This window comes from Perissodus microlepis, chromosome 16 (assembly GCF_051167445.1).
Source record: "Perissodus microlepis isolate ML-2025 ecotype Zambia chromosome 16, ASM5116744v1, whole genome shotgun sequence".
Classification (NCBI taxonomy): domain Eukaryota; kingdom Metazoa; phylum Chordata; class Actinopteri; order Cichliformes; family Cichlidae; genus Perissodus; species Perissodus microlepis.
Genome location: NC_140476.1, coordinates 30,420,730 through 30,434,535, shown reverse-complemented (window position 1 = coordinate 30,434,535; position 13,806 = coordinate 30,420,730). Strand labels below are relative to the sequence as shown.

Here is a 13,806-nt window from a genome sequence, read left to right as displayed (position 1 = left end):
CCCCCTTTTACTGCTTAGACATCCCTGACCCATCGAGACATGGACTCCACTAAACCCCTGAAGCTGTGCTGAGGTGCCTGGCACCATGTTAGCAACGGATCCCTTAAGTCAGCGGTCCCTAACCCCCGGGCCACGGACCGGTACTGGTCCGTGAGTCATTTGGTACCGGGCCGCGAGAGTTGAGGCTCGGGTGTGAAATGTATGGTTTTCAGGGTTTTTATCGGTTTTGAGCGTTATTTTGTTATCGTTTTTATCGTTAACTCGGTTTTCCTGGGTCTTTTCACGTGTGTTATGAATAAATCTTCTTTTTTTCGGTACCGGTACTAGTTTTATTTTGTTGTATTTATCCGCAACACCTTAAAGGCCGGTCCGTGAAAATATTGTCGGGCATAAACCGGTCCGTGGCGCAAAAAAGGTTGGGGACCGCTGCCTTAAGTCTTGTAAGGTGCCGTTCCTGAAGCATTTTTTGCTTTGTGGTAGGATGCATCATCCTGCTAAAAGGGGCCGCAACCATCAGGGAATACTATTTCATGGTCTGTTACAATGCTTAGGCAGGTGGTACGTATCAAAGTAACATCCAGATAGATTTCCAGACCAAAGGTTTCCCTGCAGAATATTGCCCAAAGTATCACCTAGCCACTACTGGCTCGCCGTAGTGCATCCTGGTGTCAGGTGTTCCCAGGTCATCAAAGAAAACATGATTCATCGGACGAGGCCACCTTCTCCCAGTGCTCCGTAGTCCAGTTCTGACACTCACGTGACCATTATTGGTACTTTCGGCAGTGGACAGGGGTCAGGATGGGGCACTCTGACTGGTCTGTTGCCATGCAGCCCCAGTGCTTATAATGGTATGCCTGATTAGTGTAATTAAGATTCATCTTTAAAGCTCCACTTTACCTAATTTTGCGGCGATCGTGGCTCAAGAGTTAGCAGTTTGTCTTGTAATCGGAAGGTTGCCGGTTCGAGCCCCGGCTCCGACAGTCTCGGTCGTTGTGTTCTCGGGCAAGACACTTCACTTGTTGCCTACTGGTGGTGGTCAGAGGGCCCGGTGGCACCAGTGTCCGGCAGCCTCGCCTCTGTCAGTGCGCCCCAGGGCAGCTGTGGCTACAATGTAGCTGCCATCACCAGTGTGTGAATGTGTGTGTGAATGGGTGGATGACTGAATGTAGTGTAAAGCACTTTGGGGTCCACAGGGACTAAGTAAAGCGCTATACAAGTACAGGCCATTCTTATTCTTAGTTAAATAACTTTGAACATCAAACTATAGACTCAAAGTGATCAGTTTTTTGTATATGACTAGAAAGACAAAATGTCACAATCTGTTGCAACCATTGTTTTTGGTTTTTTTATTAAGTTACCATTCTTACCTCAGAGTTGTTTCTAAGGTCTCCTGGGAGAGTGCTGGTTTCTTCTGTTGATTTTTGTGTTGAATACTACTTTCTCAGTGGTCCAGTTCAGGGCAGTGAAATAACTAATGCGTTCTGTCATTACCGCAGGGAAGCAAAGTGCTGTGCAGCTCCAAATGAGTTCTGACTAAACATCGGGGGAAGCCAAACAGGTGGCTCATTGACTGACTCAAAGGCCATTGAGGAAAACAGCCTGCACACTTTAGTAAAGGACTTTTTCTGGGGTTTTTTTTTCCTTTTTTCTTTTCCAATGGCTCTGGTGGAGAAAAGAGTGGCAGGGAGGCAGAGAGAAAAATGTGTAAAGCAGAGTGAGCCGCTGTGGTGAGCCAGCAGTAACCAAACCCCAACTGGAGGAAACCACAGGCAAATGCGCTGCAATCACTGAGGGATATAGCCACAACAGTTTGCACATTCACACAGGCACAACTACACAGTTTGACATAATAGGAAGTTAAACTGTGGCTCTGTGGTCGTACCGTAGCTACAGCTTGCATTAAAGCTGCATTCGGTCACAGAAAGCCTGACATCGTCCAGGTTATTTGAGAGGTCTGCTTTGACAGCGCGTCGCGGCACGTAATGCCAAGAGAGCAGAGCAAAAGGGTGCAGTGAAAAGACTGCAGCCTATTGCACTAATGGATGCAACCCATATGTTTTGAGCCTGCTTAAAAGCCCGGGAAAGTGATTGAAAAGCTGTTTGACATCTGCTATGCTGTTTGCCGCCGCTGCTTTGCCACTCTCCGAGTCCCGGCACCACGATGATTACTGTTAATATGAGTGAAGTTACTTCTTCAAGCGATTCATCTCATTCCAGCAGCCTCATCCTGTCACAGGTTGTCCCTTTAATTCCCTGTCTTATTTTACAGAATGTATTCATGTCCATCACTCTCTGTCCGATTTCTTTACTCCAGTTTGAACCAATTTAATTTAATGCTACACACGATATGTGTTTCTCTGGATTTTTCATTGTATGGTTTTTACTGTGCACCCCTGCAGGTGTGTGGCTTTTTGCAGAGCATCAGAAAGGGAAGGAGTTCGACAGAGAAGGCAGAATAAGAAAGATCAGGGTGACGAGGCTCTGCCTGTGACTCTTACTCTCTCTTTCTCTGTTAGATATGCATTTCCTCCATATCCACTGATTATTGAACACTCTCCAAACCAATATATAACATGTTTTGTAGCTACTTGGCGCTGATTTTGCAGTGCTGTATTTTTACAGTCGTACTATATATTTCTGTTTTTATTAACCCTCTCAAGGCAGGCGTTGCAGATTTGCAACAGTTAAAAGCGAACAACCTGATTACCCCACATACATATTTTATGAGGTTTTTTTTACTCAGAAGTACCACTGCAGGTACTCTTTTGTGCATTAGCAACAAAAACTTAATTTGAGCCTGAGAGGGTTAAGCTGCCTGTTTTTATCTGCAGCTAAAATGAGTCATCTCTTGGTGCAGCATCAAAGTACTGCTAATTCATAAGTGCACCAGTAATGATAATGACACAACGTATCTGTATAAAATGTTTAAAAGGTTAAGTTCTTTAATTTTTTAATACTGAGTTATTGCTATTTTACATAATGACTCAATTTGCTGATATTTTACTATCACAGAGCATTTTATTAGGTACACCTGTTAACATAAATATCTAATCAACCAGTCACATGGTATTAACATGTTTAAGGCATGTAGACACGATCAACACAACCTATAAAGTTCAAATCATGCATCCGAATGCGGAAGAGAGGTGATTTAGGAGACTTTGAACATGGCATGGTTGTTTCAGAAACTGCTGATCTCAAGGGGTTTTCTTAGACAACCATCTTCAAGCTTTAAAGAGAATTAGATGGGAAAAGAGAAAATATCCAGTGCGCTGGATGTCTCAGATCCCTTTTTGATTACAGAAGTCAGAGGAGAATGGCCAGACTGCCTCAAACAGTCAGTCAAATAACAACTCATTACAACAAACACAGAAAAATATACTGAAAACAGTGTATTCATCTCCTGATGGCTGCTATCAACAGGATAACACGCCATGTCACACCGGTTTGTTAACATCACAATGACTTGGCATGGACTGTATGTGGATCCAAAGCTTGGTAAAACCACAAGATTCAGATCACAAAAAGATGTCTTTATTGCAATAAACACACTGCAGTTAAGTTTAACTCCAGGCCCCTATACATGGTCGTGCTGCCAGAGATACTCATTATATCACCCAATGTGAATTAATGCACTGCTGAAAATAGTCCAACAACTCCTCTGTTTACTGCAGTTTAAGCAGGCTAAAAAAAACTGCAGGGCCAGCTGTTTAAGGAAATTAAAAAGGAAACTATATTAACACATTGCCAGTTGTCATGCCTTCTCAAGACTTGCTGCCAATAAGAAAGACATAGCAAAAACGAAGGCTTTATCTTTCAAGTAAAACTGAAGGAACTGAAAACTTAATTCTGCAGATGTCGTGGCACTTTTCCAAGATCAGCTCAAAAAAAAGAAAAAAAAGAAAAAAGGTGTAAGGAAAGTAATGAACTCCTCGCTCTGCCTGGTTTCATGGCTCCCTGCAAACCACAATCAGCAAAGATCAGAACACCAGAGAGTCTGTCTGGTAAACACTAGAGGCTTATATGCATCTCACCTGATAATCTTATCTTTTTAGTTTGGAGGTGGCACAGCTGCTGCTGCACGTTCGTTTTGTTTGTGAGCTTCCTTTTTCTTACTAAACATTTTTTTCCTGGTAGCATCACCTGATTGGTCGAACTGTGTCCCTAGTGAGTCTGTTTTTAACTTGGTGCATTAAAAAAAAAAAAAAAAAGATTTGACAAGCAAAATGCACGTGCAGCGCTAACATACATCAGAATCCCCAGCTTTTTAGCTAATGCACCTAACCTCGTTTTGTGTGAGGAAGGGTACAGCTCAAACCACATTAAGGCCAATGTTTCAACCTCGTCGAATACCTGCATCGCAGCAAAAAAGGAAAAGGGCCCACTCAGCACTGCTACATGGCTGCAGGGACCAGAAATTGAACAGAGGCTGCCAGGATTATCCATACATATTTTTATACTTCACAACAATACGCCAGCAAAAGCAACAGCTTTGCCCCGAAACAGTCACATTCAGAGGCAGACTGAGTCAGCAACACCTACACTAAACAATAAAGCAATGCCACAAGTTCAATAGGCTGCACAAAAATCCAGGTGTTAGATTGGAGACATCACAAAAAAAAAATCCCAGCGACGACAATCTGACACACAATTGAACCTCGGTGGGGGGTTTCATCTCTTAAAAATGTGACCTATTTTTGCTACATGGTGAATCAAATAGGTCAAAAAGTTAGAGAAAGTAAAGAAAATGTTAATAAAAGCTGTAACATAAATAGTGGAATTACAGAAGCAGAAGAGTCCGTGAAGCTGTATTCAGATCAGGCCCAGTCTTCAAGATGGGCTCCCAGTTCATTTCAAGGTAGATTGGATGTCAGTGATATGACGGGAAGAGAACATTGTGTAAAATCAGAAATATGGTAGTTATGTGGCTTGCCTCACTCGGCTGCCCAGAATATCATTTATCGTACACGTCAAATCTGATCTGGCTTGGAGTCAGTCACATATTTTCCAAGGATAGGAGGGCTCTCAGGGTCCCTAGGTGTTCTGTGAGTAAGTCAGGGGTATGTCTCAGTGAGTGTGACTTGCACTAAAAGTATGACGCGCCAAGTAAGTATTGGGGCTGAAGCTAGAGATCATTTATCCTCTAATGAAATTAGTATTTGTGGAAGTTACAAGTAGGAGTTAAAGATCTATTTGCACCGCTTTCCACTGTCAAATTCGAAGGATACGTGTCCAACAATTTATATAACTTCCCCAAAAAAAACTCATCGCTCTGCTAAATCTTTACCATGCCTTAGAACGAGGCAGTCTGGACACTGTAGCGTGAACTTGCTTGTCTGTAGTACAATCTAGACCTAAAGAAATCTCTACATCAATTCCATTCACATTAGTTGCATGCAAAGATAACACTTAATCCTGCCTAAAAGCTCAGATTAGTCCATTTTTCAAAAGACTGAAAAAATATCCACCGTGTGAACAGTGGAAGTCGGGCATCAGTGCAATGATTAATTTTGTTCTTTCCACTGATCTAAAACCCAAATGCACAGAGTTTAGAGAGATATACAGCAGATCATTTCATTTAGGAAGCTGAAGACATCAAATGTTCTGCACTTTTGCCTCATAAGTTACTTAATAGATAAATCACTTATACAAATTACACACTAATCAATTAATGGGCCATTTGTTGCAGTACTCCATATCCCTCTGCTAACCTCTCCAATATGAGATCCCTCCAAGAACGGGAGAAGTGGAGGGGGTCAGTGAAGTCACCTAGAAATAGATAAGGAGGCTCATAATTAGTTAGTAATGGCAGGTTAGACACCTCAGCAGGAGAATCACTGCGCAGAAGGACCTTGCCAATAAGGAACCTGAGTTAATTAAAAGACCTGGCTGTGCTCTTAGGACTTAAGTGTCCTTATTCTGATGGAATGCTAAAACCTTCCTCACAGCTTGACGCGCTCTGTTGGACGGTGGCGGCTTTTTTTTTCCCTTGTTTTTTTCTCTAATTACCTGATGTGAAGTCATGGCTCAATCATCACCGGTTTTACAAACCAATCAAAATCAGAAAAAAACAATAAACTGGAAATATCATTAGTCTAACACAGCGGTCCCCAACCCCCGGGCCTCGGACCGGTACCGGTCCGTGAGTCGTTTGGTACCGGGCCGCGAGAGTTGAGGCTCAGGTGTGAAATGTATAGTTTTCAGGGTTTTTATCGGTTTTCAGCGTTATTTTGTTATCGTTTTTATCGTTTACTCGGTTTTCCTGGGTCTTTTCACGTGTGTTATGAATAAATTTTCTTTTTTTCGGTACCGGTACTAGTTTTATTTTGTTGTATTTATCCGCGACACCTTAAAGGCCGGTCCATGAAAATATTGTCGGGCATAAACCGGTCCGTGGCGCAAAAAAGGTTGGGGACCGCTGGTCTAACATACAAGTTTACTTTGGCTTCCAGTTGGAAACTGCAATGAGGCTTAAACATGTGTCAGCACAGGAGTTGTAGTGTGCAACTGTCTCACTAACTGTGGCTGCTGAAGGCATTTTGGAAGCATTGCTAAAAAGCTGTGCTGTGTCTGCTTCTGAAGGGAGCTCATCAAGCTGCAAAGAGCAGATGAGGAAGGAAGCGTCCAAACTAAAAGGCTCTGTGCAGACTGAATGCTCTACCAGAACGCTCTCCCTGTGGTATGAACATGCACCGCAGCAAAAAACACACATTTCTGTTTAAAGCATACAACTGTCCATGTAAGCTACTTAACAAATCCCATTTTTGTCACTCTGTATGCATAAAATCATGAGGGGAAATGTACTTTACTGCCCAAAACGTAGGATACCCACACTCAGCACTGTCCCTGAATGCACAGACAAAAGGGGGGAGGATCAAAGAGGTTGCTGATGCTCTGTTAGGGAGCTGCTTTTGCTTAGTGGGCTGTGTAGAGATTGAGTAACAGGGATGAAAACCATGATGTTTTAAATCCGTTTACACACAGCAGCATTCTTTGCAGTGTAATACAAAAATCAGCGCCTCCCTTTTTTAATCGTTTGATCTAGAAAAATTGAGAGAAGTCTTCAAAATGCTCATTTCACAAAGCAGCGCCTTTGAATTTTGCGAGAACAAAACTTTGTGACTGTTATTTCTTGATGAACAACTTCACCGACAACCAAAATTGTAGGTTTTGTCTGCCAAACATCAACCTAAAGTGTAAAAACCAAACAACTGACCAAGGGATAAACCAAGACGGTCACAAAGAGAGGGAGGAGGTGGATTTATAGTACCGAGAGCCGGCCCAGGCAGACAGAGGGTATAAGTGCTCCGTTCCAGCTCTTCCTGTTTTGTTTTACAGCCCCAAACTCCTGGGAGCAGCTGTGAGTCTGCTCAATTTAGGCCAGACAGATGGAGACAGTGTTTGTGGTGATTGCATTAACATATCCAGCCCCAAAGAGCGAAGCAGTTTTGGAGGGTGGACCGGCAAGTTGCTTCAGAATTGAAGGAGGAGACAATGGGAGAAAGACAAAAGCTTGGAGCTTAATGATTTTTCTCATTACCTCTTCTCATTTCTCTATCTCCTCCTCTCTTTCTTTATCCCCCTGGCTTTTCATTTCTTTTGTCTCTCGGCCATTTCCTGCTCTCTCACGCTCTTCCCATCTATCACCAAAAATGGCTGCAGGCTGATGGGAAGCAGCAATGCAGTGTCAACTGCCGGCGGCTTAACAGGTGAGAGAGCAGAAGGTGAGAGGCAGGATTCAACTTCTCCCCTGACAGTACTCAGAATACATCTGAATAGCATCAGCCATGGCTCCTCACACACACAAAGGCACACCTTACACGCACGCAGGCACAAAGTGCATGTACAGTTCAAGAGATTGTTTTGCCACGCTTGCAAGGTTTATCGCCAAGTCTTAATAGTTTCACATGACTGACTCAAGTGGTGGACTGGGTGGCTTCAGATTCGACTTTCCAAATTTAAAAAGAAAGGTTATGTACGCAAAATCCTTGGCATCTGCTCTATACTTCCTTGTCACTGTGGAAAACAGCATTTCATGACTCAACGGTAGATGTATATGTAGTGTTTTCTCACAAGTGAGAAAGAAAGCGTTGTCTTGGTTTTTAGTTTTGATTCATCCTTTATTCTTCAGTGTGTTTAGTTACTCAATCTCATGCGAGGTTCAGAATTTGTCCCGAGGGAAGTCTTAAAAGGAAAAGTCAAAATTCATTGAAGGGTATGAATGTGCTGAGATAATTTGCAGAACCTAGGTGCAGAGAGAGATACATGCTGTTTAAATACACTTCAAAATAAATACAGTCACAGATAAATGGAATGGTACTTATTTGGCACCCTTCAACTCAATTTGAGCACTTAAAGCACTTACTTTAAGTCTCTGAATCTCACACACACAAACACACAGAGCACTTTTAATCTAACATCCATACAGACACTCATATTCCGATGGATGCATTAGGGGCAATTTGGGGTTCAGTATCGTGCCCAGGGATATTTCGACAGCTGGACTGGAGGAGCCTGAGACGGAGCCACTGACCTTTCGATTGGTAGATGCCCCACTCTACCACTTGAGCCACATCTGCAACACACATTAAAGGATTGCAGACATAAAAAAGGCCCAAGCTATAATTTATATTGATGTACATGTCTCCTTGACATCTTTTCTTGGACTACTGTGTTAAACAGAGTGACCAAGCTGCTGTGCGCTTGCTGCCACCCTCTAATTAGAGCAGAGTGTGACACAATTACACTTTTACTAAACATGAAAGCCGCAAAATAATCTCCAATGTACACACTTTTGTTCTCGGTGTTTCCTCTCTGTAATGAAGTGTGTTACACCCCCACCTGGAGCAATCAAACGCACCAGAGAGAGTGTGAGTCAATCTGTGTATCCAGCTCGGCAGAGAGCTGTGTGCATCCGCACTGATCATTAGCAGCAGCGGGGTGGCTCAAACTTTGGAAAATTGTCTCTCTATACAGGCAGGAAAATGTTGCAGTAACAAACCTTATGAAGTGATGAAATCTGAGGCCTGAATGAGGAGAAGTTCAAGTGCTACGGTGTGTGCGCCAGTGTTCCCTTATTAATATTCTTGTTGCTGTTGAAAGGGCTCTTCAGCACAGCTGCAGCTTGTTTTGGTGGGGTTGTTCATCCTTTCTATTCAACAGCGAGGGCAACATTGAGGAGGAATGCATGGGTAAGTGTTGCATTACAGTAATTTTATGCTTTATGATACAAAGAGGAATATTGATGCTGTCACACTAGATACATAAGAGACAAATGCTGATGAAATGAGCCCTGGGTCGCAGACATACTCACGATCCCTTTCAATGAACCTGTGGTCATTCTGTGTGTCTTTTGGGTTATTTTGTGTCTTTTTCAGATTTTACGCTCCTTTAGTAATCCACCTGCAAACACCGGCTGAGCAGCAGGCTCATACCCACATTTGTTTTCATCATGTGCACAGGCTGAATTGATTTAGATAGTAAATGCCAGAAAAGTATTTTCTCTGCCATTAATGTGCATTTTTTTGAAAGAACAGACTCTTTGGTGGGCTGTTAACTTGGGGTGTTTAAAAAAATGTGAACACTGATAATAAAGCTAATAATATATTGCTTGGGGAGGGAAATCAAGATTGCACAAGAGCTCTTTGAAACGACTAATTTCTTTTGCCTGCTTTTAAAGATAAACTGTTATGTAATGTGGTTAAATACTAGATCTAAAAACATGGAAACCTTGTCTAAAGTAAAACCTGTTTTCCCCCCCCAGGATGACATTTTCTCCACGTGTGTTCACAGACTGTAGACATCATATACTGAAAACAAAGCAAAGACACCCAATTGAAACTTCTGTACATCAAAATAAGTTTGAAAGTTTCGTCCTCGACTTATTTCAGCCTATTTTCCTCAATTATGCGGCAACGAAAAAAGCACTTCACAGTTCGGTCGCGAATAAATTGGAATAAAAGTGGAGTGCAAAGTGTGTAAACAAAAGGCAGGTGGTTGAACTTTATTAGAGAGCGGCACCGCATTCAGCAGGTGCAGCACTCAGCGCCCTAAACGTCTGCAAGCATCACTGCTTTACCTCAAACACAGAGCCGTGATGAAATGGCCGCGTGCCACGGGTTTTCTCTCGGCGTCAGCGCTCAGACTAGAAATGCCTACGACTGCATCAAAAAAGCCAAACAAATCGTGTGTGTCAAACAGGGCGGGCGGTGGGCGTGTGCGCGCTCGAGCTCACTCACACGTTGGTTGTGAAGATGCCGTAGATAAGGTCTTGCTCGGGCAGGTAGAAGGTGCTCTGCAGCTCGTTGTAGTAGAAGGGGATCTCCCCAGAGCGAGAGCAGTTGAGCCTTGCCTTCATGAACGTGGTCCAAGTGTCCTCCAAGAGAAATCGCCCGCCGATGTCGTTCTTGCAGACCCTCGCCACGCGGGAATACACCGTCTTGCCGCAGTCATGCTCCACTGCATTCTCCCTCAGGAAGAAGAAGGTGAAGAGGCCGACGTCGTAGGCCGAGATAAAGTGGGGCTCTATGGGGGGGAAGAAGGGGAGAGGGGATCATTACATTTACTCCTGCAGCACAGAAATATTTGCAGCATTTATCTTGTAGATGCTGTTTGCTTTGACCCTTTTGCTCCTTATTACCGAATGCGAGCACAAATTTGAATTCCTGCCACTGCCGTCCCAGTTTGAGATGGTCTGGAAAAGGAGCCTAAATGTCAAATGTGTAAATGAGGAGAAGCCGCAGAGAGGGATAGGAAGCAGATAAAAAACGGTTACTAATAAATCTGTCTGATATTTTGATGGTAAATCCATGGAGCGATTTCTGTTTAACTACATGTCTGCGCTGTTTTTATTGCCTGGGAAAAGTGGGGGGTGCGGGTGGGGACACATAGAAAATGATTAATGGGCCTCTCTGCTCGGTGGGTTATCAGGTAAACGGCACAGAACAAGAGGGACGTTACTGTCACTCTTTAGACACGAATGGCTCATCACCAAACACTAATTTACTGCTGTCTGTTGTCAGGGGGAAAAGGGCGCTTCGACTTGTACATTTGTGTTTGGCAGAAATCTAACAGGACAGGCTCGTTTGAAAACTCACTTTCTTTTTGTTGCAGCATCTTCTCGTGGTGACAGTCTTGGCTTTATGTAGACATGTGCAGACACATCAAGTGTAGTTTCTTGTGTGATACTTTTAATGAAACGCTAAACTTTACAATCCTAGTTTGTAGCATAAAAATAAACCTAAAAAATTGTTTTTAGTATTGCATATAATTGAAATGACCTGTTTTTACAGGTGATGAGTGTATTTTGAGGGTTTTGCAGAAAAACATTCATAAGTGTTAATAAAAAGCTGAGGTTGTTAACGATCACTAAGTAGAAGACGTCTTGTTTTTCATGAGAGGATTAAATTGTTGCGACACTTCCTGCTCAACACCCACACTGCTGTTTTGACACCGAGCATCACGCTGAAGATTTGTTTTCTACCGCTGTGTTTTCTTCTTCTTTCAGATAAGCACTGCTCATGTGCAGAAATGATCAAACACACTGCTTCTGCTGCTGTTTTCCCTTGGGACCCATTTAGTGTCACTTATAGCACATCCGGGCACATGCACACTCACACGGGCAAAAACATGAATGGAAGAATATCACCTTAATTTGCACAGACACATGCACACACATAATGAAAATGTAAAAGGCAGATACTGCGATTACAAACACACACACACAGGCTTCCACATGCACAAACAGGATGGACATGACCTGTTAACAGCCGTGTTGGAATGTGCATCAGAGCCTACCGAGTCTTTTTAGAGATTGTAATTTTTACACAAAGCAGGGAGAAAACTAATCCGCTTCTCCACACACAGCGACAGCATCTGTGATGAAAATAACTGGCAGTTTGGGCCGAGCACAAACCAAAGCTCCCGTGGTATCAAAAGAAGAAAGACACAATCAGCAGGAGGAGGGATCCCAACTTTTCAACGCTGTAATCAAGTTTTATTAAAGGGGCAGCGAGTGCCAAAGACCTCGCTCCCCGACCGCCATAATTACTCTGCGAGAATGTGAGGAAAGCAGCGGTGGCTAATTTAGCAGGTGATCTAATCGACTTATCGAGTTAAATTAAATTAACTTGTGATTCTTATCAGTTCATCCTCAGCTGGTATTTCAAATTGAAGGCGAGTACGAATGCTATTAAAGAAACAGAGCGCTTGTTATTAGCATTTTTATTATACATGAAACTCAAAGGTAATCACAGTGTTTACAGCAGTGGCAAAAAGATTTGTCAAACCTTTGTCAAGATCTCTGTAATGAACTCCGATCCCCCATTTAGACTGTTAATTGGTGCAAACAGGCGTGCTGATGAACAAGTGAGAGTTGCCATGCCTGCAGGGTGACTGACACTGCAAAACCATCATGTGTTAGTGCTACTTTCCCTTTAAAGCTAAGGAACTGTTATGTGAAAGCTGGTGAGCTAATGTAAGGGATAAGTGTGTGTATTCGGTGTGCTTGAGTCGTTCTGTGTTTACATACTGTACCTGTGTTTATGCGCACTGTACGTGTGTCAGGCAAAGGGCAGGTGGAGCTGACAGATTCTGCATAATATTACTGAAGCTGCGTGGGTGCAAAATGTGATGAACAGAGTTTTGTTTTTTTCCCTCTGTACCCTGCTAAGTGATAAACAGATTGTTCAATCTGGCAGGCTGGTTGGGTGCTGGAGTAAAGCTGCCTCCAGTAACGTCACGTGATGCCTTAGATCAAACACAATCACTGCTGAAAGTGCACGGCTATTTATTATTCAAGCAAAGGGATGCTGCAGGAATGCAAAGATGCTCTGCTAAACACAGGTGGGACAGGTGATGTCGGGTAGTTTAATTACATCAACGGGACAGACGAGCTCTTTTGTAAGCAGGTTAGATTCCTATCTCTGTTTTCATTTTTACACAGAACTGTTCGTTTTGTGGCTTTTTGATATGTCTCACTTTTCAGCTGGCTTATCTGCTAAAAGAGTGGGCAAAAGATGTCTGAATATATCTCCTGTAAAAACCTGTTTTGTACTAAACTAATTTGTTTTGCCAGATAAGATTTGGAGGAAACATATGTCCTTGAGGATTATACTTCCAACCTTTTTTTCCTTTGCAAACAAAGTAAGAGCGCACACACAGCACACAGACCGAGGGTGAGTATGTGTGTATGCAGCTTTAGGTTACTGGAATATTTGGTTTGGATGAAGGAAATATAGAGTTTGTGGTTCATCCTGAGCTCAAACCTAAAGTAGAGTTATACTCATCCTTACTTTGGATTCTGAAAACAACCTGCTCTGGATGTGAGCACAGAAGCTCCACCCACCTGCCATTCAATCCTTCTGTTTGTGAAGAGCAGCCAATAAGAAAAAAGCTGGGTTAAAGGATGTGAGAAGGGTGCTAAAACAGCTTGTTTCAAACAGAGGTTGAAATGAGGGGCTGCACTAAGGTCCAGTATAAGATACATAATAATTATTGTGAACCGAGTTATGAAAATGTTATCTAGTACAGTCTCATGATAAAAATATGGAGCTGGAAATGACTATAATGGATCCACTTTAACTCTTAATTTTATTATAGTCTGACAAAGTTGTGGAAAAAATTCATGATTTATAAAGAAATGATTGCATAACAGCAATAAAATGCTTTAAGGGGGCTCTAACTGTAGCAACAAGAATCCTACTGTGCAAAGAATAAAGCTCTGCAAGGCCCACAGTATTGTCCAAGAGCAGCGGCTGGAGCATTGGAGAGGTATCAGCAGAGTAATATAAGTCTGGCTATGAAGTT

General features: G+C 42.8%; 1 protein-coding gene across 6 annotated transcripts in view; it reads right to left on the bottom strand.

The window, feature by feature from the left end:
* sema5ba (sema domain, seven thrombospondin repeats (type 1 and type 1-like), transmembrane domain (TM) and short cytoplasmic domain, (semaphorin) 5Ba) overlaps positions 1-13,806 on the bottom strand; it is a 182,961-nt gene that overhangs the window by 49,726 nt on the left and 119,429 nt on the right. For all 6 annotated transcript variants that reach the window (XR_014797180.1, XM_084908224.1, XM_084908223.1 and 3 more), the window contains one exon: positions 10,239-10,524. Coding sequence is in view for 5 of the 6 variants with exons in the window: in XM_084908224.1 (XP_084764350.1) it covers positions 10,239-10,524 (286 nt within the window). In the remaining variant the exon portion in view is untranslated. The remainder of the gene's footprint in view (positions 1-10,238; positions 10,525-13,806) is intronic.